The 22,236-nt window shown below is 41.4% G+C and overlaps 1 protein-coding gene across 3 annotated transcripts in view; it reads right to left on the reverse strand.

The window, feature by feature from the left end:
* The window catches only part of zfpm1 (zinc finger protein, FOG family member 1), a 115,136-nt gene that overhangs the window by 47,645 nt on the left and 45,255 nt on the right, over positions 1-22,236 (reverse strand). For 2 of the 3 annotated variants that reach the window (XM_055940338.1, XM_055940337.1), the window contains exons 2-3: positions 12,496-12,642; positions 7,560-7,688 (exon numbers count right to left, since the gene is read on the reverse strand). In XM_055940338.1, coding sequence (XP_055796313.1) covers positions 7,560-7,688; positions 12,496-12,642 — 276 coding nt within the window. Of the gene's footprint in view, positions 1-7,559; positions 7,689-12,331; positions 12,345-12,495; positions 12,643-22,236 lie in introns of those variants that run through there. The other variant, XM_055940339.1, reaches the window with a different exon arrangement.

Consider the following 22,236-nt stretch of genomic DNA (forward strand, 5'->3'; position numbering starts at 1 on the left):
TATACCACGGTGAGACATGTAATGGCTACCATATTTATTCACAGGAACAGATTAAAGAGGGAGCTCATTTGCCTTTGATGGCAGTGACAGTCAGCCTCACACAAACACAAGCAGCCTAGAATGGTTTGTGACACACATTGGGTTGCCGTTGCAGTTTCTTTTCAACCACAGCAGTCCCACAGTCCACCGCACCAACCAAGGTTACAGTAGAGACAGAGCAGGTGTGGAACCTCTATAATATGTACACAGGCCTACAGGAGGCCCAGCAACCAAAACAGTTACTGTACACTTCTACAGCATCAACAGGTCCAATTGGCATAGAGAAAGGGGACACAATCCTATGAGAATGTGAGCCAGTGATAATGAATGAGAAAATCATCTACTATAATAGAAATGTTACAAGAAACCATAACCAAAATACAAGGAGTGATTAGCTTTCTGTACATCATTCTACTGTGGATGCTTGAGAACATATCAAGAGATCAATATTCTCCTCATATCTACATTCCTGACCTTACCCCATAGGGTGAAACACACTCCCTCACCCCAGCCCCTCAAGCCCAGTCCAAAGCCCTACCCCTGGAGATCCAGTACAGACAAGCAGTAGAGACGGGAGTTAACCGTCTAATGCTGGGCACCTCTGCTCCCCCTCAGATAACAGGCTGTCTGTACACAACCACAGTCGCTGCCAACCAGATCAGAGGGAAAATAAAAAAAACTATTTTCTTTCTTCAAAAAGTGAATATCACAGCCACACACTGAGTTAAAATGTACAGGATACGAACATTCCATTCCAGCTAAACAATGGATATATAAAGTTTTGCAAAAATATATATATATATATTTCATAAACGTCTAAAATCTATTTAAGTCAGAATGCCCGAGAAGCCGGAGTTTGGAGGATATATTGGCATGGGTGTTGATAGGCCTGAGACGAAGTCGAGGCCAGCAAACTGTGCAAATATATCCTCCAAACACCAGCTTCGAGGGCATTATCACTTTTATACAACGGGTTACCAACATATTACAATAATGATTGACATATTTTCATTAAAAAAAAACATTTTGTATCTATTCTTTCGTTTTAAATATTCCATTGCAGTACTGGCTGGCAATGTTCTTATCCTTTGCTTGCTAGCTAGCCAACTATGGCTAACTTACAGTCACGTCAAACAGTGCAGCCAGAATAACAGCAAGTAGCTGCTTTTGCATTTGTTTAAGCGGTTTTCTAGTTTCTAGTTTCTAGTTTATTTGGATACATCCATAACAATGAGTTAATGATGCACGATTTCGCCTGGCATATGTGCTCTCTAATCAGGACACTGTTGTTCAAAGGAGCTGGCCAACAACACAGATACCACAATCACTTCAAACTGAAGCTGGAAAGACTGCAAACTAGCTGCCTTTCGTTTAATTTGAACTGTTTTTTATTGACATTTCTTTGTACATATCCTTAAAAATGATGCTGATTTATGATTTTGACTGGCTGAAAAAAGCTGCCTGCCTGTCTGTCTCATCCCGACTGCTGACCCCACACGTTCATTACTATGGAACAGCTGGAGATTGAATTTCAATAATGAAACAATGTTGCAAATGTCAGAGCGAAAGACAGCAACGTTTATAAAATTCTCCGCTATTGAAAAACAATTGCTAGATTAAAAGAAATGGGAGATAATGTCTAGATGCTTTTTATGGTGGAAATCTAGTTTATAAATTGTCTGGCTGGGCTGATGGCGCAGTGAGATGGAACAGAGTAAATAGACATTTCAACGTCATAGCTTTTGCTGGTGGTAACTTGTGGAAAAGTCACCGGCTGAAACGCCGTTTTAATTTTCCAGGATTAGACCCACCCATTGTATAAGAAGTAACAATCTGAGAACAGTAATATTTCACACACACACGAAGGTACCCATAAACAGTAATTTCTGATAAAAAACACAAATGTGAAAAATTGGTGAATATACAGTTTTGGAAATAAACTCTCCATATACACCCACACCGTTGCAAAAATGTGTAGAAATTCAAACTGTAGCACCACAATCAGTACTCTTCTTCCATGAAATAATCACTTTGATTGGTCCCAAAACAAACACGTGTTCTTGTTCTGAGAATTAGCCTCTAGATCAAAGACACAAAGTATTATAGTCCTAAAAAAATAATCGATATTGTGATTGGTATTTTTGTTGATGTCCATGAAGCAGACCATAAGGTTAAGTGCTATTATTTTTTTATATATTTTTTTAACAATATGCAAATGTTGTTTAATAAGCTGAAACAACAAAACTCAACAGTAAAACTGTTATTTACCGCAACCTGTTACACAAGACTCATTTGAATAAGATCCACTTTGATGAATATCTTTCCACAGAAAAAAAAAGTTACGCAATGCAAATTTTCCAAATAACGTTACTGACTTTAATATTCTGAATGGTGATGGAAAAAGCTCTCTGTCACAGGAGAATATTGTCTCCAAAACTCTTACCTCCAAAACTGCGAAATATAAGGCATGTTACAAACCTTCCTGTTTGGTACATGAATATGATTCACATACAACTATACAACATATCCAGATTAAAAAACAGACTTCATAATAATAATTGTCATAATTTTTTATGAAGTAACGATTAAAATGAGTCAACTGTATTTAATATGTTGGTTTTGGTATACCTCTCAGGAGCCATCTGAGTTCAACCTCTGCCTTTTCCACGTCAGTTCAGCTCATCCCTCATCCCTCTTCTATCTGTCTAATTCCCTCTGCAGAGATCTCCTATAGAGGGACATGCAGATTCAGCCCCTCTCTGCTGACAGAGAGAACCTAACCTACTATACACACCTTCCTATCAGAGCCCCACCTCCGCCACCTGCTCCCCCAAATAAATTATCATAATTTTTATGCCATTGATGATATGCATATTCTATGCTTCTCCATGGACCCTTATAATAAAAAATGATACCAAAAAAAATCCACCCCATCTGATAAATTTTAATAATCATACTGTTTTATTGGTGGTCATTTGAATAACTCTGGAGGATAAGGATAGTGTAAAATGCTAGCAAGGCAGGAATGCTTTTGCCAGTCGGCTGGGTTCTCCGGGTCTGATTCTACAGCTCAGTGACACTCGGTCTGTTCTGTTCTGTTCTGTATGTGGAGGATAGACAGGAGTGATGGTCCGGGAGCCACGAGGGATTACTGTGACGGCGATTTGCATATCAAGAATTTGAAGCAGAGAGGAAAATATCAAACCCTCCAGCCAGCAAGGTCATTGAAAATATATATATTTTTATCTTCATAATTTATTTAGCATATCATGCAGCGGGACATATTCTAGATGAAAAAGCAGCTTTACCGTATCATACTATCCCTGCCTGACACTGGGTCCCAGCCACTGTCTTTTATTCTGCACCACCACACCCTCATCAAACTCCCTATATTGCACACACCAACTCCATTACACAGAAATACCACCACACACACACACACACACACACACATGCACACCTCATCTTCACGATTCCTTTCAGAATTAAGACAATGGTCTGCAAAATATAGCAAGAATATCATTCATTAAAGAGATATTTGAGCTACACTCAGTTCCAAAAACAGTTCCAAAAGGGTTCTGTCCTCATAGAATAACCCTTTTTGCTTCCAGAAAGAACCCTTTTTGGTTCCAGGTAGAACCCTTTTGGGTTCCATGTAGAACCCTTTGGAACCCAAAATGGTTCTAACTGCAACCAAGTTCTTCAAATGGTTCTCCTATGAGGACAGCCGAAGAACCCCAAGGTTCTAGAAAGCACCTTTTTTTATATATATATTGCTTATAATCAAAGCATATTTTTGATTTTCATGATTTTCACTATAAATAAATGCCACAAAGGCAATGTTTTGATAGATGACAGTGAACAGAAATAAGAAATTCAAAACACTTCTTGATAACTATTGTCTATACTCATATCAATCAGTTGGGTGAAAGTGTAGATTACAACCATACGATAACCACTTAGCGTATGGTCATACCAGGATAAATAACACACTAATCGCACTATATTTTACCAGGTAAGCTGAATGAGAATACATTCTCATTTACAGCAATGACCTGGGGAATAGTTACAGGGGAGAGGTGAGGGGATGAATGAGCCAATTGGAAGCTGGGGAATATTAGGTGGCCATGATGGAATTTAGCCAGGACACCGGGGTTAACACCCCTACTCTTAAGATAAGTGCCATGGGATCTTTAATGACCACAGAGAGTCAGGAAACCCGTTTAAAGTCACATCCGAAAGACGGCACCCTACACAGGGCAATGTCCCCAAACATATACTGGCTCCAGAAAAAAAGTTGGATACTGATTGAATTCTGGTGGGAATTGTCTAATTATTTTTTCGAATAACAGGAAACGAATGTGGCCGACAAACATAGGCATGAGAAGAACTACAATCTTTTCATTTTCTGGTCTGTCGTATTTTCAGCCAATACAATGAATCTTTCTTCTGTTAGTCTGAAATGTAGTGTCTGGGCAGTAGAAATGACACAGACACAATGCAATATAATATAAGGTAGCTAAATAGGTTTAGGAAAATAGAATACAATTAGAATAGAATACAATTTCTATAAAGAATTGCTAAAATAATAATGTGTAAACAGATACATTCTAATTCACACTAATTCTAATTCACATTCTAATTTTGGTCCAGGATTGGAAATTACATGGCAAATATTTCTACACTGTAAATGTATGAAAAATATGAATGATTGTGTTCATCACTGACTCATTATGACAGAGAGAGAGAGAGAGGAGAGGGTCTGAAGACAGAATATATAACATTTCTGACATGAGGCGTGGCTGCCATGACATAAACATCTAGAAAGCAGATAAATTGAGGGCAAGCACCAATCTCTGGCAGACATGAGCATGACAGTCTGCATTTGTGAGGAGGAAAATAGTTAAGTTGGACAGCTTGGGGGAGCAAGAGAGAGAGAGAGAGATGCAGAGAGGGAGGAAGAAAGAGCGAGTAAGAAGGAGAGGGAGATGGGTGTGATGAAGCTTGGGATGTCTGTGGTGAGGACCTGACCAGACCCTGCTCTCTAGTCTAAACCACCTGAAATCCCTGTACCCAGACAGACAGACAGATGGACAGCCAGGGGACAAAAACAGATATCAGAGTCTGATCCAAAAACATGGCTAAACTAAGTGACAGTAAGAAATGAGCGGAATGCTAAGACTTATAAAGAAGACGGAGATAAAAGCCTTTTCCATACAAGAACATGTTCCTCTCCCAGAGGCTTGTGGGAAATAGCTGATAGAGCCTAAACAAATGTATGAACAAGACCACGTTCACCATGACTCCACTCCTAACATTCAGAAAAAAAGAGAGGGAGAGAAAAAAACAAGAGGGAATGAGCGCATGTCTGTGTTGGGGGGGTTGTTAGTGGTGATGGAGAGACCAGTGGTGGGGGTGGATGGAAGAGAGGTTGGGGGGGGGGGTTCTTAACGATAAGAGAAAAATTCAGACCGGTCAAAGTTTCCCTTTTGCCAATCGTGCTCCTGATAAAGACAGCGCCTGCTTCAGTACTGATAGAAGGGCTATCTCTCACTCGCTCCCCCTCTCTCGCTCTCCCGGCAGTTAGTTTGTGAGGAAAAAGCCTATCACACTAACATCACTGTGCTGCCATCAACCAGCAACCACACAGCAATTAATATCGCTTCAATTACTGTTAAAGGGACAGGCTGGGACATGACGATAATGAAAACATCCTCAACTAGAAGAATTAAAACAGGGACACACGCACACTGATGGGCACACACAAGCACACACAAGCACACATGCACAGCTTGAAAAAGAAATATGAAAGATAGATCCTGTGGATCCTTACATTATTGAACCCATTGTAGACAACACAAGAGAAGAAAAATAAATAACAAAACAGCTATGATAAGAGAGGAAAAAAATAAAATTCTGGCAATTGCTTGTTATCTACTCTGGTCCATGTTTGTGCTCTAAGACATGTTTTTGTTACAAGTTGAATAAATTCCTATTGTCACGTTAATGGCTGCTTCTCCCAAACTACAGCCTGGACACAACACACCATCTACACAATAACACAGCAGCTTAAACACACTCACACTTACTTTACAAAACAGTAAAGTGTTGGGGGGTGTAACGGTACAAGCATTCGTACTGAACCGTTCGGTAAGGGGACCTCGTGTCTTGTCTGCACTGTGAACCCGAATGAATACATCAAAAATAAAAAAATAAAAAGCACTAGGCATATAGGCTGTGCCTACGCTGCGTTGTATGCCTCTTGAGTAAATCTGAGCAGACATTTTTTTCAGGCTCTTCCATTAAAACAACTAGAGCCTATGCGCACGTTGTAATCAAAATTCTCATCTTAATTGCCGCATTTCAAACTGTCCTTTTGTAAGGCGCAGCCGGGAACTAGCTCTGTACGATGGAGAGTGGTGGGGTCGATAAACCTGGAGGAAGATTCTCCATCATCGTTTAAATCTTCAGTTTGGGAACATTTTGTCTTCCCAGTAGATTACAACGGGGATGGACAGAGAGAGTATGCCGCCACTGCTCAACGAGAATAGCCTATACAGCTGCCAAAACCTCAAACATGCTGACACATTTACGCCAACATCACCCCAGTATTCCTACCCGCGGAGCAAGACAGAAACTCAAAGAAACAACACAACTTCGGCTCCCCTCTGCATTCAAGCAGCCCTTCACAGCTGACTGGGCCAAAGAAATTACTAGACCAATAGGTATGTTTATAGCCATGGATATGCACCCATTCTCGGTGGTTGAGAAGAATAGGGAGTTTCAGCACATCATGAAAGTGCTCGACCCACATTAGAAACTTACCCCTTACACCCATTTCAGAAAACAGCTAGTACCTGCTCTATATAAGCAAAGCTGAAGTTTTCCAAGAATTGGCTAATGCACCCTGTGTTGTGCTTACTACAGATGGATGAACCTTCATACAGAGCTACTTCACAGTGACAGCCCATCACATTACCCTGGAATGGGAAATGACAAGTACCATGCTACAGACACACCCCCTTTATGAGTCACAAGTGCTCATATTTTTCTCTTTGTAAGAAAACATAGAATAGGAATATACAATGTCTGAGCCATGTTTACTTATTGATTTCACACGCATATTGCACTTTATTTTATTGTTGTTGTTGATGAGTAATCGTGTGTTTTCATTTAAGAAAATACAAAGTGTTTTTGGTTGTGCTCTCATCAGGCATTATGACTCATGATCATATATGGAATCAGGACTACCAATATTTTTTTCTATAAATGAAAATTAACTGCTGGCATTTCATTTTCCCGCTGTATAGAAACCCAACCCAACCGTAACCCCAAAACAGCCATATGTACCGAACCATGGGTTGGTGAACCGTTACACCCCTAACCCTTAGTTAAGACTATATTATGACACAAAAACACATAGCACATGCTCTAAACAACAAACAAGACAAAATAGTGAGCAAAACTAGACATGGATTCACAGTCTCAGACCAGTTGGACAGACAGACAAACTGACTCACCAGGACCTCTCCAATGTAGCCTGTCTTCCTCCTCTTCCATCTCCTCCCCCTCTTCCTCAGTGTGAGTTGGACCTTTCTGTTCCTCATCCTCATCATCAGGTGCACCAAGGCAGTCATGTGTCCTTGGCTCTGTTTAAAGAAGAGGTCATAAGAATAATGAGACATCCACACAAACAACAGGGTTGGTGTATAATATCATACTAGAGACATTATAAAAATAAAGACAATTCATAAGATGCTAGATGGCCATCCAGAGGCTACAGTATTTATACATTTTCCTCTTCATTTATTTAATCTATGTGAGCGCGTGTGTGCGCGTGTGTGCGTGTGTGTGTGCACAGCCTCCCGGGTGGCGCAGTGGTCAAGGGCACTGCATCGCAGTGCTAGCTGCGCCACCAGAGTCTCTGGGTTCGCGCCCAGGCTGGGCTGGGTTCGTGCCCAGGCTCTGTCGCAGCCGGCCGCAACTGGGAGGTCCGTGGGGCGACGCACAATTGGCATAGCGTCGTCCGGGTTAGGGAGGGTTTGGCCGGTAGGGATATCCTTGTCTCAGTATGTAAAATGTAATAAAATGTATGCACTCTACTGTAAGTCGCTCTGGATAAGAGCGTCTGCTAAATGACTAAAATGTAATGTGTGTGTGTGTGTGTGTATATAGAATGTAACTTCATCACAAGTGAGTATGTATGTGCGTGTGTACATTGCATCTACCCCATACAGACTTTCCTCGTCAGAGGCGGTTCCTGTCTGTTGATCAAAGCCCTCAGAATAAAGCCTCCATAGCTGTGTAACACAACACCTCAGTATGGAGATGGACCACAGAGAGAAAACCTCATTAGAGACCATGTCTAGTGATCTCTCCCTCTCTTTCTGTTTCTCTCTGTCTCATAAAGGCAAATCACCTTCAACAAAGACACAGACAGACACAATATACACTCTAATCACTGCCATCAATATCCCTGTCTGTCTTTGATGAAGGTGACTACTGAATCGCTCCCTCCGATCGAAGTGATCACTGTATGGGGAGAACTCAACCTCCTCTTTGACTTTGGTATCATACACTTTACTTCCAGAGTGTTCCTACCTGGCCGAATGGGTTGATTATTAGCCAATAGCTTAATCAGAGGGACTCTCCCTCCCTCCCGCCCCTACCCCTGCCCCCTCCACATCACCCCACCCCGATAACACCTCAGTCGTGTGCACAAAGGGCATGTTTACCATTGCATTCCCGCTCAGATAAACAGCGATAGCTCTCGATCGATACCAGCCATAAACGTCAGCCCACGTGACGCCGAGGTGCTGTTATTAATGTAACAGTTGGAGATTAGATCTGCATCGTCAAATAAATCAACCATCGCCCCCACCACCATCAACACCCACCACGTCCACCTCTCCATTCCACCCCATATACACACACACACTCAGCCTTTCCCAGCACATCAGACCCCCTCCTCTACACTACCAATCCTCCCTCCCTGCCTAAACAGTCCCGTTATTTTCAGCTATAAATCACATTGAATGGCACATTGATTTTATCCTGCAGCGCTCAGCTGGGGGAGTGGAGCTGGAACCACAGTTATTGCGTTTAATATTATCAATATTATCTCCCATATCATCTGAGCCGAGGAGGAGTCAACAGAGACTTTTCTGCCGCCCCCTCTCTCCCTCACTCTCTACCACTATCCCCCTCCCTTCTCTGCCCCCCACCCCTCTTCCTCTCCTCCACCCCCACCCAACCGAGACAGCCTCCATCAATCTGATAAGCAGAACTTCCCGTCACACCTGCAGGGCAAAGTCACCCAACAACCTGAACTTCTACACACACTCCTATTTGTCCTCCCCAACTTCTTATTCATTCTGCATCTCCCTCCCTACTGCGTTGTTGTCCGCTCTGAACTCCACCAGTTCCCTTAGAGACAAAAACAAGGATGCTACTTGAGCGCAAAGGCCCTAAGAAAAGAGAGAGATATTTGGACCGGTAGTGTTGGCCTCTCTCACTCACCAGTTTTTGACTACCATATTTTGATTAGCCTAATAAGGTCTCAGACAAGGGTTCTTGTTTCAGTTAGTTTCTGCATTCACCTGTAGACCATTGACCACATCAGACGCAGAGATTAAAGGAACATTGAAAGGAAGCAAAGTCACACCATGACAGAGAGAGATGGATTGAGCAGATGGATTGAGAAGATGAGTGGTGTGTGTGTGTGTGTGTGTGTGTGTGTGTGTGTGTGTGTGTGTGTGTGTGTGTGTGTGTGTGTGTGTGTGTGTGTGTGTGTGTGTGTGTGTGTGTGTGTGTGTGTGTGTGTGTGTGTGTGTGTGTGTGTGTGTGTGTGTGCATTCATTTTACTGTGTGAATTAATATATTTGTTTTCTGGCTAGAAGATGAACACAGAACGGGTCCTGTTACTGGTAGAATGTGTTTTTCTCTCAAAGTTATCAGGCGGTTATCGCCTCTGTTTCTCTCTCCCAGATGGTGGATAAGGGACCTTGCCTTTATTAGCCAGTGCTGGCCTGATAAAGACCTGGTATTGATCCCAGGTTGAAAGAGCAGGTTCGTCAAACACGGTTGATTTACAGAGAGATGATAATGGCAGCACTGGGCAACTGAGGAACCCCAGGGAGAGAGAGTTAAATCAACAAGGTGACGTGTCGCTTTTCTCCATTCAGTTGGGGGGAAGAAGACAAAGACGAGAGAAAAACAGAAACACACAAAATTACACACTATTTGTCTCTGAAATGTAATCAACATTTTATTCTTAGCCCACACACACAATCACATTTAATTCTCTCATCCTCATCTGCAGTATACAAGCTGAAGGCCACACACACACACAGACACACACACACACACACACAGACACACACACACACACACACACAGACACACACACACACACACACAGACACACACACACAGACACACACACACAGACACACACAGACACACACACACAGACACACACACAGACACACACAGACACACGCACACAGACACACACAGACACACACAGACACACACACACACAGACACACACACACACACACACAGACACACACACACACACACACACACACACACACACACACACACACACACACAGACACACACAGACACAATGGGTAATCTCTAATGTAGTCTTGATTAACACCTGACAGAATGTACCTGGGTTTATCAAACCAAGCCAACGAACAGATGCTTATCACTCCAGACCCAAATTTCACAAGCAGGAATTTTTTGGATTAAAATAAGAAATACAGAAATCTTGAATAACTCAAAATAATATTTCTCCAAACTCCACTATCACAGGATAAGTGGAAAATCTGAGGAAAAGATGTGGGGCCAAGCAGTGATGCCAAGATCTGATCAAAAGGAAACCTTGGTCAATGCTTTCGACATATGGACATGTGAAATTATATTTTTAACATTAATTTATGGTGTGTACCTATTCTGTACAGTTTTGGTTAACAATTAACAAGTAGTGAGATATTGGGATATGATGAATTTATGAGTCTAGTGGTTACATAGGACTGGCAGTTGATTTGAGAGAGTTTATAACTTATAACCCAGGAACCACAGAATGTATATTTTAACGTACAACTAATCAAGAAATTATAAATAGGGTGAATCATTGAAATCATCAATCCCAATATGAAATAATCCTTGAGTCGACATAACAGTTAGGCCTCAGTCTTACCTACAGTAGTGAAGAAAGACAAATATAAAATGAATTACTAGTACAAAATGACTGACAACGAGACCGAGACGATGCTATCAATCTCCAAGATCATGGTGCCATAACAGAAGTCTAACTGTTGTATTAACCAACTGACATGACGAGCTCACCACAGAAAGCTCCACAGAATGAAACAGGGCACTTTCCAAAAAGCGTTGATGCCCTGGAGGAGGATGGAAAGCGGTATTTAATTGAGAGGAACCAGGGAGCTGGCACTGGCACTAGATTTTGAGGGGCATATGTTTGGGAACACTGGCACAGAGCCATGACGTTCACAGCATCTCAGTTTACCAGCTCAGAGATATGAGCTAAGACGACATCAGGCACTCCCTGAGTTTTTTTGCATGGTTAGGCCATCATTGTAAATAAGAATGTGTTCTTAACTGACTAGCCTAGTTAAATAAAGGTAAATAAATGTAACATTTTTAAATGAATTAGGGTATGGATTCCTTCACCTGATGTTATTGTGCTGTGGGTTAGTGGTTGATGCCTTCACATAAATGAGTAAACATTTTCAATTCAATTAAATGGTTATAAGAGAACAACTGTATGTTTCTCAGTGCTACGCCAGGCTGAGAGCGAGAGCTCACCTTCATTGTACAGGGGGGTGAACAGAGGTGGGAGAGCTCACCTTCATTGTACAGGGGGGTGAACAGAGGTGGGAGAGCTCACCTTCATTGTACAGGGGGGTGAAAAGAGGTGGGAGAGCTCACCTTCATTGTACAGGGGGGTGAAAAGAGGTGGGAGAGCTCACCTTCATTGTACAGGGGGGTGAACAGAGGTGGGAGAGCTCACCTTCATTGTACAGGGGGGTGAACAGAGGTGGGAGAGCTCACCTTCATTGTACATGGGGGTGAACAGAGGTGGGAGAGCTCACCTTCATTGTACAGGGGGGTGAAAAGAGGTGGGAGAGCTCACCTTCATTGTACATGGGGGTGAACAGAGATGGGAGAGCTCACCTTCATTGTACAGGGGGGTGAACAGAGGTGGGAGAGCTCACCTTCATTGTACAGGGGGGTGAACAGAGGTGGGAGAGCTCACCTTCAATGTACAGGGGGGTGAACAGAGGTGGGAGAGCTCACCTTCATTGTACAGGGGGGTGAACAGAGGTGGGAGAGCTCACCTTCAATGTACAGGGGGGTGAACAGAGGTGGGAGAGCTCACCTTCAATGTACAGGGGGGTGAACAGAGGTGGGAGAGCTCACCTTCAATGTACAGGTGGGTATATGGTGGTGGACTGGAGCTGTCACATTCAGCTGAGTCCTCTGGGTCCGAGGCTCCACCGTCATCGCCCGATAGGCTGACGTCATCAGGTGTGTTGTCCTCGTCACCTTCCAGGTCCCCAATAGAACCTTCCAGAAGAAACAAGAGGGAGCATTTAATTGAATTGAAAATGTTTACTCATTTATGTGAAGGCATCAACCACTAACCCACAGCACAATAACATCAGGTGAAGAAATCCATACACTAATTAATTTAAAAAAATATATATTAGACCTTTATTTAACTAGGCTAGTCAGTTAAGAACAAATTCTTATTTACAATGATGGCCTACCCCAGCCAATGCTGGGCCAATTGTTCGCCGCCCTATGGGACTCCCAATCCCGGCCGGATATGATACAGCCTGAATTCAAACCAGGGACTGTAGTGACACCTCTTGCACTGAGATGCAGTGCCTTAGACCGCTGTGCCACTCGGGAGCCCGAAATTCATGACGATAGATTTAACAATTTGAATTGAATAAAATTACAATAGAATATTGTGCTGTCACTATCCAGTAGAGATTACTGAACAGAAAGCTCTTAAGTTATTTCATTTTACATTTCATGTCCCTTGTAAAATTGGTCTCATAGAATTAGGTGTGGCCCCAGAAAAATGAAGAATATCAAATTCTGCGCAATAGACTGAATGTGTGGAAAAAATGTTGCCATTCCCTGAACACAACACTGATAATATATTTTAAATTTGGTACGTTAAAGGGGTTTTAATACTGTCATAAAATGATTAACTCACATCACACCTGATATTGCATTTCTATAATCCCTGCTGACTACTCGCGATTACACTGCTGGACTATTTTAGACCGGTGAGGATAGCCTAAATTAACGCATGATAATAGAGATTTTGAATATTATGTTTTAAAATAATTTAAATTAATTAATATGCATTATATTAATTGTCATTCAGATTAAATAAAAGAAAGGATGAAAACACAAAACCTCAGACCCTGTCCCCTTCATCACTTTGCTGCTCTTCATTGTCTCATTCTATTGGTATGGGTCGGGAGAATACATAGAAAGACATTCTAATGGGTGCAGCTCTCTCCTCAGTGCTTTCACTGTTTGAGACACATACAGAAAAGGTTCTACATGAGACCCCTCTAATATATATATAAAAATTTAAAAAAGCCCACCAGTATTTCAAATCACATTGGATGACACAACTCTCTGTAGACATAACTTCACAGCCTATTCCCATGAGAACACTGAGAGACAGATTATAAATTAATCCGCGGACCTATTCCATAAAGAGGATTAGGAACTGTCAAGTCAGTGTAAATGGTTAACATTCTACTGATTACCATGGGAGAAAAAAACAAAACAAATGCATACACAAGGCATTACAATTAAGTATTGGGGCACAACGCATCATTTTAAACAAGTACATTTTAGTCAAATTAATGCTGCATATTAAAATGGGATTTTACCCCATAGTTTGTAAATTAATTTCCATGAGGTTGTGATGAGCGAAGTGGGATTGTTCCAAGCTAAAGCCGTGACCGGGGGCGTATATATTTACACTCATAGAACAAAGAGCCCTATAATCTATACAAAGCACACAACAATACCCGTGAATAAAGAGTCTTGTAGAAAAAGGAAAAAGCAATTTTTCTAATTCTGTTAATTTCACTTCCAAGCAATTAAAACGAGGCGGAGATAATGCTTAGAAACAATTGCTGCCTGACAAAAGTGTTTCTGTCTTTGTAAATGAAACATCTTTAGGCTAATTTCACTGTAATGGTTCACTGTCATTTCAGATCAAATTAACACAGTTAGATTTGAACCTTAACAAAAAAAACAGGGGAAAGAAAAAAGATCGATCCCGAACACAATATTTTTTGAATTATGTGGCTCGAGCTTTGGTTGATATAATTTTCAGTATCTGTGAGGACATTTTCATACAATTAATTTTCCTTTAATCATAATTGTACAAAGAGACTTCTCTGTATAAAATTCCAATTATATTTCGTGTTTAAAATGTAAGTTTGAATTATGATTTCTTTCCTCATTACTGTTCTGGTTTAATGAATCAATCGCCGCATCACTGCTTTCAGACATCAAATGGTGTGGAAAAAGTTTTAACTTTTGCCTCTTTTATCTACTAAGAAATATTATATTTTTCCCTCTTCAGGATACTTGGAGGAAAGGATAGTACAGGCTACTTGATAAGCATTGTACCATCCAACTTTATTTGCACTGTTCAAAGTTATAACCACTAATTATAACTTTAAAACTCATTAAATAAATGGATATCAGAATTTGACTGAACAAATCAAAGAATGGAGAAAATAAATTACTTTGTTAACCAATCTAATTAGGTACATTACCTAACTGAAAAACAACCCAGGAATGTACACAATACAGAGTTGTAGCTTAGTATGATTTGAGGAGCAAGTGTCTGGAATATCAATCCAGAAAGTATTGAACCACTGAATACCTGCATGTGAGAGACAGGTAGTATGACCTGCACTGATGCCATAAGCCAGATTCTGAAATAAGTCTCAAGCCATTCATATGTGTTCTTTCTCACAGAGACACACACAAATACTAACCTGCATGCATCTGGGACACAGAAGTTGGTAATCTTAAGGACATGAGTGAAAAAGAGAGAGAGAAGGGGAAAGAACTCGGAGCAGCCTCTAACTCTATCTGCCACTCTAAGGCAGCACAGAACAAAGTGTTGAGCTGATGAAGGCAGAGGAGATACTGCTTTATTAACTCGCCGTCCACATCAAACCAGTGTGCTCAGCAGCGGTGATTAAACACAGAGACAACACATCAAACCTGCATGCTCAACAAGCCTGATTAAACAGCCGCCACCCCTCGCCAGCTCTTACATTAATAACCATCTTACAAAACAGTAAAACTAGAAGAGAAGCGCTACTTGTATCAGACAATCAGAGATTTGTAAGAAAGAAGAAAACCTTAAAGGAGGATATTTAGAGTAAGAGAGGCCCCTTTGGTATGTACTCTTGAGGAGGGAACTGGGCTACCTGACTGAGTCACATGCTGAAGAGGGGCCTCTTATTGATCCGATTAAAGGGAATAACAAACCAAATATTATTTAAACTTCTGTTCTATAATGTCTTCCAAGCTTGAACCCCTAGAGGGTTCAAAGCCATTTCAATGATCAGAATTCAGCTTTTGTTATACTGTGCAAAGAATTCAGTCCATGCGATCAGATTGATTCCTCTAATTTGATGCCTAGCAACAACAACAAAAAATGTTCTTTGATCCGAGGCAATGATGACTTCATTGATTAATCTAGCAAAACATATCAATTTTTCAACACATTTGAAATCCTGGTGACGTTATTGATCCCTCTACAGATCTCCAAATCTCCTGCAATGATGGTTAAGTACTCTACTGACCGACAGATGACAGACCAGGCTGCAGTGAAGTGACGGGTGCCAGAGGTGCCACGTGACTGATGTCACCACAGTCCCTGACATAGCCGATAAGCCTGAGGACTCTCACTGCCCTGCCAGCAGATGAGTGGCAGGGACTCACTGTGGTCTGGCTGCAGACAGACAGGTGTAGAGAGTTAGAGCAATGGATGGGGGCCGGCACACCACTCTAACTGGGTTCAGAATGATCATACCACTCCCTGGCTCCCTCACCAGCCATCAGTGAAGACCCAGGCCCACATAGAGGCTAGAGAGAATCCACAGCCCAGTGGGCAGTCACACACTCTACAATGCTTGTACATGGGCATAAATGGGAAATAAGTATGGTTGGTACACTACCTACCTTTCTTACCATAAACACACGTTTTATGTAGAATGTTGGGGTTGTGGAACGGAGAATAAGTCATCCACATTTTAGTGGCTGAATCTCATGTCATAGAAGAGTTTGTGGTCATATGCACATCCTTAAAAACGTAGGTGCTAGACTAATAAAGTAAATATGAAAAAAACAGAAAGGCCCGCACACAGAAAATGCTAGTGGGCATAGTGTGTGCGAATACAATACAAAACATGGCTATACAAAAGCACTTTAAGGCATATTCAATCATCAGAGGTACATGTAGGTATCAAGGATTAAATATGCAAATCGGGCCGAGTTGTAACCTAGACAACAGTAAGATAACATTACATTGAAAACTGTTAGAATATCGCGCAGGACGAGTGGTGTCGTAGATACAATTACACATGACCTAATTCAAAACAACTTGTGTACCTCTGATATTCTGGTATCCATGATTAGGGCACATAGCCATTATAGAAAATATATAAAAAGTGTACTGATATACAATATGACCAGACCTGGATTGCAAGACATATCAACACAATATATTTATGTAAGAATTGGTCTGATGTCAAACTCTTGGTTAAGACATTTTGGTGGCATAGTGGACAAACTGTGAATCAAATACAACTCTGTTTTTAATAATAAATGATCAATGTCCCACCCCCCTAGGAGTCTTAACATGTTCAATACCAATGTATCTCAGAGAGCTCATGTTGTGACGAGCCTCATTTTATTCCCTCACTTTATAAATCAGTAGCATATCTGTGAGCAGAACTGTCTGTCACACAACTGTTAAATACAACCAGACTAAAAACAGCCAGACAGTCATAAAATATGCAGACAGATATGACAGTTATAGCCTGCAACTAAATAGAAAAATATATCTGCATAAAATGTCTCAACACCATCAGTGAAATCATATGAATGAGTGATTACAATATTTATGATAATGAGTGTGATTATAATATGATGATAATGTGTGGCAATGATATTTATATGCACAGGGCATTGGAGCACTTCAAACAGGGCCTGCCTGATCCCGAATTTGGACGTGACAGCAGGACGTCAAACATCAAACAGTCAAATCCCCGGACAGAGCAATGAGGTACAGAAGCTTTCACACATACTGCGCCATTTTCCTTTACACCTCCCTAAACTAAATCTCTCTCCCACTTTCTCTCTATCCCTCACTCTCTTTTCCCTTTACTACATCCCTCTCTGTTCTATAATCATCCCCTATTTATCCCCTTTTCACCCTGCCATCTCCCTTTTATAGTCTTGCTCTCCCTCTTTCTTCCTCTCTCTCTCTTCCTCCCTCTCTACCTCTACCCCCCGCCCCTCCCACCCTTCCCTCTCGCTCTGAAAAAAACACTGTGACTGGGAGCGTCACTCTGTGCGGATAGCTGGGAGCCGTTCTCGGTTATCGGCTCCTGCAGACTCTCTCTGCTGGTCTGATCTGTCTCCTCTTCATTAAGCAAATACGCCGACGTGGAAATGAAAACATAATAGCTATTTGATTTCCAGCTAGATATTTTGCATATTGGTTCGGAGCTGATAGTGGAATTTCATCAAGTCTGGTTTTTTTTTCATGCTTTAAAAACTGAATTACTGAGCTGGGCGGCTTCAGCAGGATTTCTTTACATTGCTGGGAAGAGAAAAAAATAAAGAGTCCCCAGGAAGACTACTTAAACGATTAAATATCCCCCATTCCCCTTTTGATAACACAGAAGAAATTTAAAGAATTCACAGTGCTTTAGGTTCACTATACAAATCAGAGATAGGACAGAGAAAATTAACTCCTTAATGAGCAGGAGCTGTCTCCCTGATAATGGTCCAGGGGAGACGACAGGGTGGGACACGATGGGAAGAATGAACCCACAGAAAGAGAAGAGGAAGAGGAAAGGAAAATGGGAAGTAGTCAATAACATGGAGGAGGGGGGGGATCAGCTCCCCCATGCCTGGATATTGCTCTGTGGTCCATGAGAGGGCAGGTGTGATGGTAGATAGCGATAGCACCATAGTTACCCACTGCCCAGCATCGCCATAGTGATGGATGGTCCAGTGCAGGTGTATCCTTCATAGCCCCATGAGAGAAAAACTACCCTTGCAAGGGGAGATCAACAAACCTCTTCACACCAATCTGTCAGATAACCCCACCTCTCAAGAGGATATTTCTGCTGGACAAAAAGACATCTTCCTCTTGTTTTCCATGTTGGAACATGGTGTTTTTAGCCCTGATAGAGTCAAACTGTCTACGAACCTAACACAGACACTGATACACACTATACAGCATTACATTCACAATGGCATTCTTACTTTTTCATCGAGCTACACTACACACTAACACAGAATTTTCGGCAAGATACAAGAGTCGAGATTATGTGACACTTTATGGGCAGCAGGTGGGGAAGCAAGTTGTTTAAGACACTCATTATACCAACTACCCCTTATACCTTGAGATATATTCCCCCACATCAATGGCATCAAACTGGCATTGTGTGCACCAAGGCACAATGACAAAATATCCTGTGATGGCAAGGAAATTACACAAGATTTGATCACCTATGTTTGGGTGTAGAATACAGATCATTATCAGAGGATTTGCATTTGTCAATCAACTTCACACGGCTTCAATTCAACAGGTTCCTGGTATGTAACATATTCAAGAGCATAGCAACATATAGCTGTGTGACCTAGCAAGGACCTGGTGACATCTCAAGGGTTTTCATTTCTTTGACTGTCCTTGTTCATCTATTTGTAATAACAATAACTGTTGAAACATTAACAGTCATCAAAACAGCAACATCTAACAGTAATGTTCAACAGGTTTAAAATGTGGATTAGAAATGACATTGTATTATCATAATGAGGCTTTTATATTACCAGTGCAGCATATGCTCCCTCTCTAGGATATGTTGAATAATGTCCCTTCCCTCCCTAGACACACATCACAACGGTTCCTACTTGGCACCTCATCAAACACTCTCCTGGTAAAAGAAGGTCATTATTATCAAGACCGTGATCAAATCAAATTAAATGTATTTGTGTCACGCCCTGGCCTTAGTTATCTTTGTTCTCTTTATTATTTTGGTTAGGTCAGGGTGTGACGAGGGTGGTTTGTGTGTTTTTGTCTCGTCTAGGGTGTTTGTACTGTCTAGGTTTTTTTTGTAGATTTATGGGGTTGTGTTCATTCTAGGTGTTTATGTAAGTCTATGGTTTCCTAGATTGGTTCTCAATTAGAGGCAGGTGTTTATCGTTGTCTCTGATTGGGAACCATATTTAGGCAGCCATGTTCTTTGGGTATTTTGTGGGTGATTGTTTCCTGTGTCAGTGTTTGTGCCACAAGGGACTGTTTCGGTTTGTTCATGTTTTTGTATTTGTGTTCATGTTCAGTTTTCCCTATTAAAACATGGACACCTACCACGCTGTGTATTGGTCCGATCCTTGCTACACCTCTTCAGAGGAAGAAGAGGATGACAGCCGTTACAATTTGTCACATGCGCCGAATACAACAGGTGTAGACTTTACCGTGAAATGCTTACATACGAGCCCTTTCCCAACAATGTAGATTTAAAAAGTCATCAAAAATTTGCAAATTAAAAAGGAAATAGTAACACAATCAAATAACAATAACGAGGCTATATACAAGGAATACAGGTACCAAGTCAATGTGCAGGGGTATGAGGTAATTAAGGTAATATGTACATGCAGGTAGGGGTAAAAGTGACTGGGCAATCAGGATAGATAATAAACAGAGTAGCAGCAGTGTATGAAAGTGTGTGAAAGAGTGAGTGAGTGAGTGAGTGAGTGAGTGAGTGAGTGAGTGAGTGAGTGAGTGAGTGAGTGAGTGAGTGAGTGTGTGTGATACTATCCCATAGAGGTTATATACATAGGAGCCTATAGGTCTGAGCCTATTGTTCACTCATTATCAGAAGTGCATTGTGTCAGAATGTGTGTGTTGTCAAAAGGAGACATCCTCAACGTACAGTATGTGCGCCTATTTTCTTGTGTTTAAAATATAATTGCATTTTAAGAGAAGGTTTTTTGTCATTTGGTCTGTATGTGGGAGGGCTATTTTGGATACCTATCTCTCCCAATAATACATAGACACACACACACACACACACACACACACACACACACACACAACACAATACACACGAAGACATAAACACAACCACCACCAACAACATTGACAATAATTTCACCTAACTAGGAAAAAAGGCAGCTGCAACTGTGTGCCAGTCTATCTCCTCTTCATGGTTGTATTTGCTCCCGGGCGGAGAGTACAGCCGGAGCAGAGCACATGAGGGGAGAACCAGGGGGAGTTGAGTTGCCAGGCGGCTAGAGCCGAGACCCTGGACTATTGAAGCCAGGCAGGAAGAGAAGAGCCAGGCGATAGGCACCCTGATAAAAAAATAGCAACAAATCTTAACTTTCCAACCGTCCCAAGGTCCATGGGGAGGGGGGGTTGAATCAACTACATATTGCATTGCTCCCTATCCATCTCTTCCCCCCTGACGAACTCACACACACATCCCTCCAATTCAAATTTTTCACATTTGAGTGTGTGTGTACAGAAACTGGATAGTGGGACCTTTTGCAATAACATTCTCTGTATGCAAATCAGATCAACTACAATTTTATTGGTCACATACACATGTTTAGCAGATGTTATTGCGGGTATAGCGAAATGTGTTCCAAGCTCCAACAGTGCAGTAGTATTTAACAATACACAACAATACACACAAATCTAAAAAAGTAAAGGAATGGAATTAAGAAATATAGAAATTATAGAAATACTAGGACAAGCAATGTTGGAGTCCAGAGTACATAAAAAACATATATACACAGTACCAGTCAAAAGTTTTAGAACACCTACTCATTCAAGGGTTTTGCTTTATTTTTTACTATTTTCTACATTGTAGAATAATAGTGAAGAAATAACACATATGGAATCATGTAGTAACCAAAAAAGTGATAAACAAATCAAAATATATTTGAGATTCTTCAACCAGCTTCATGAGGTAGTCACCTGTAATGCATTTCAATTAACAGGTGTCCCTTGTTAAAAGTTCATTTGTGGAATTTATTTCCTTCTTACTGCGCTTGAGCCAATCAGTTGTGTTGTGACAAGGTAGTGGTGGTATACGAAAGATATCCCTATTTAATAAATCCATATTATGGCAAGAACAGCTCAAATAAGCAAAGAGAAATTACAGTCCATCATTACTTTAAGACATGAAGGTCAGTCAATGCGGAACATTTCAAGAACTTTGAAAGTTTCTTCAAGTGCAGTCGCAAAAACCATCAAGAACTATGATGAAACTGACTCTCATGAGGACCACCACAGGAAAGGAAGACCCAGAGCTGTCTCTGCTGCAGAGGATAAGTTCATTAGAGTTATCAGCCTTAGAAATTGCAGCGCAAATAAATGCTTCACAGAGTTCAAGTAACAGACACGTCTCAACATCAACTGTTCAGACAAAACTGCGTGAATCAGGCCTTCATGGTCGAATTGCTGCAAAGAAAGCACTACTAAAGGACACCAATAAGAAGATGACACTTGCTTGGGCCAATAAACACAAGCAATGGACATTAGACTAGTGGAAATCTGTCCTTTGAGATTTTTGGTTCCAACCACCGTGTCTTTGTGAGACGCAGAGTAGGTGAACGGATGATCTCCGCATGTTTGGTTACAACCGTGAAGCATTGAGGAGGAGGTGTGATGGTGTGGGGGTGCTTTGCGTGTGACACTGTCTGTGATATATTTAGAATTCAAGGCACACTTAACCAGCATGGCTACCACAGCATTCTGCAGTGATACGCCATCCCATCTAGTTTGTGCTTAGTGGGACTATCATTTGTTTTTCAACAGGACAATGACCCAACACACCTCCAGGCTGTGTAAGGGCT

This window comes from Salvelinus fontinalis, chromosome 12 (genome assembly GCF_029448725.1).
Source record: "Salvelinus fontinalis isolate EN_2023a chromosome 12, ASM2944872v1, whole genome shotgun sequence".
Taxonomy (NCBI): domain Eukaryota; kingdom Metazoa; phylum Chordata; class Actinopteri; order Salmoniformes; family Salmonidae; genus Salvelinus; species Salvelinus fontinalis.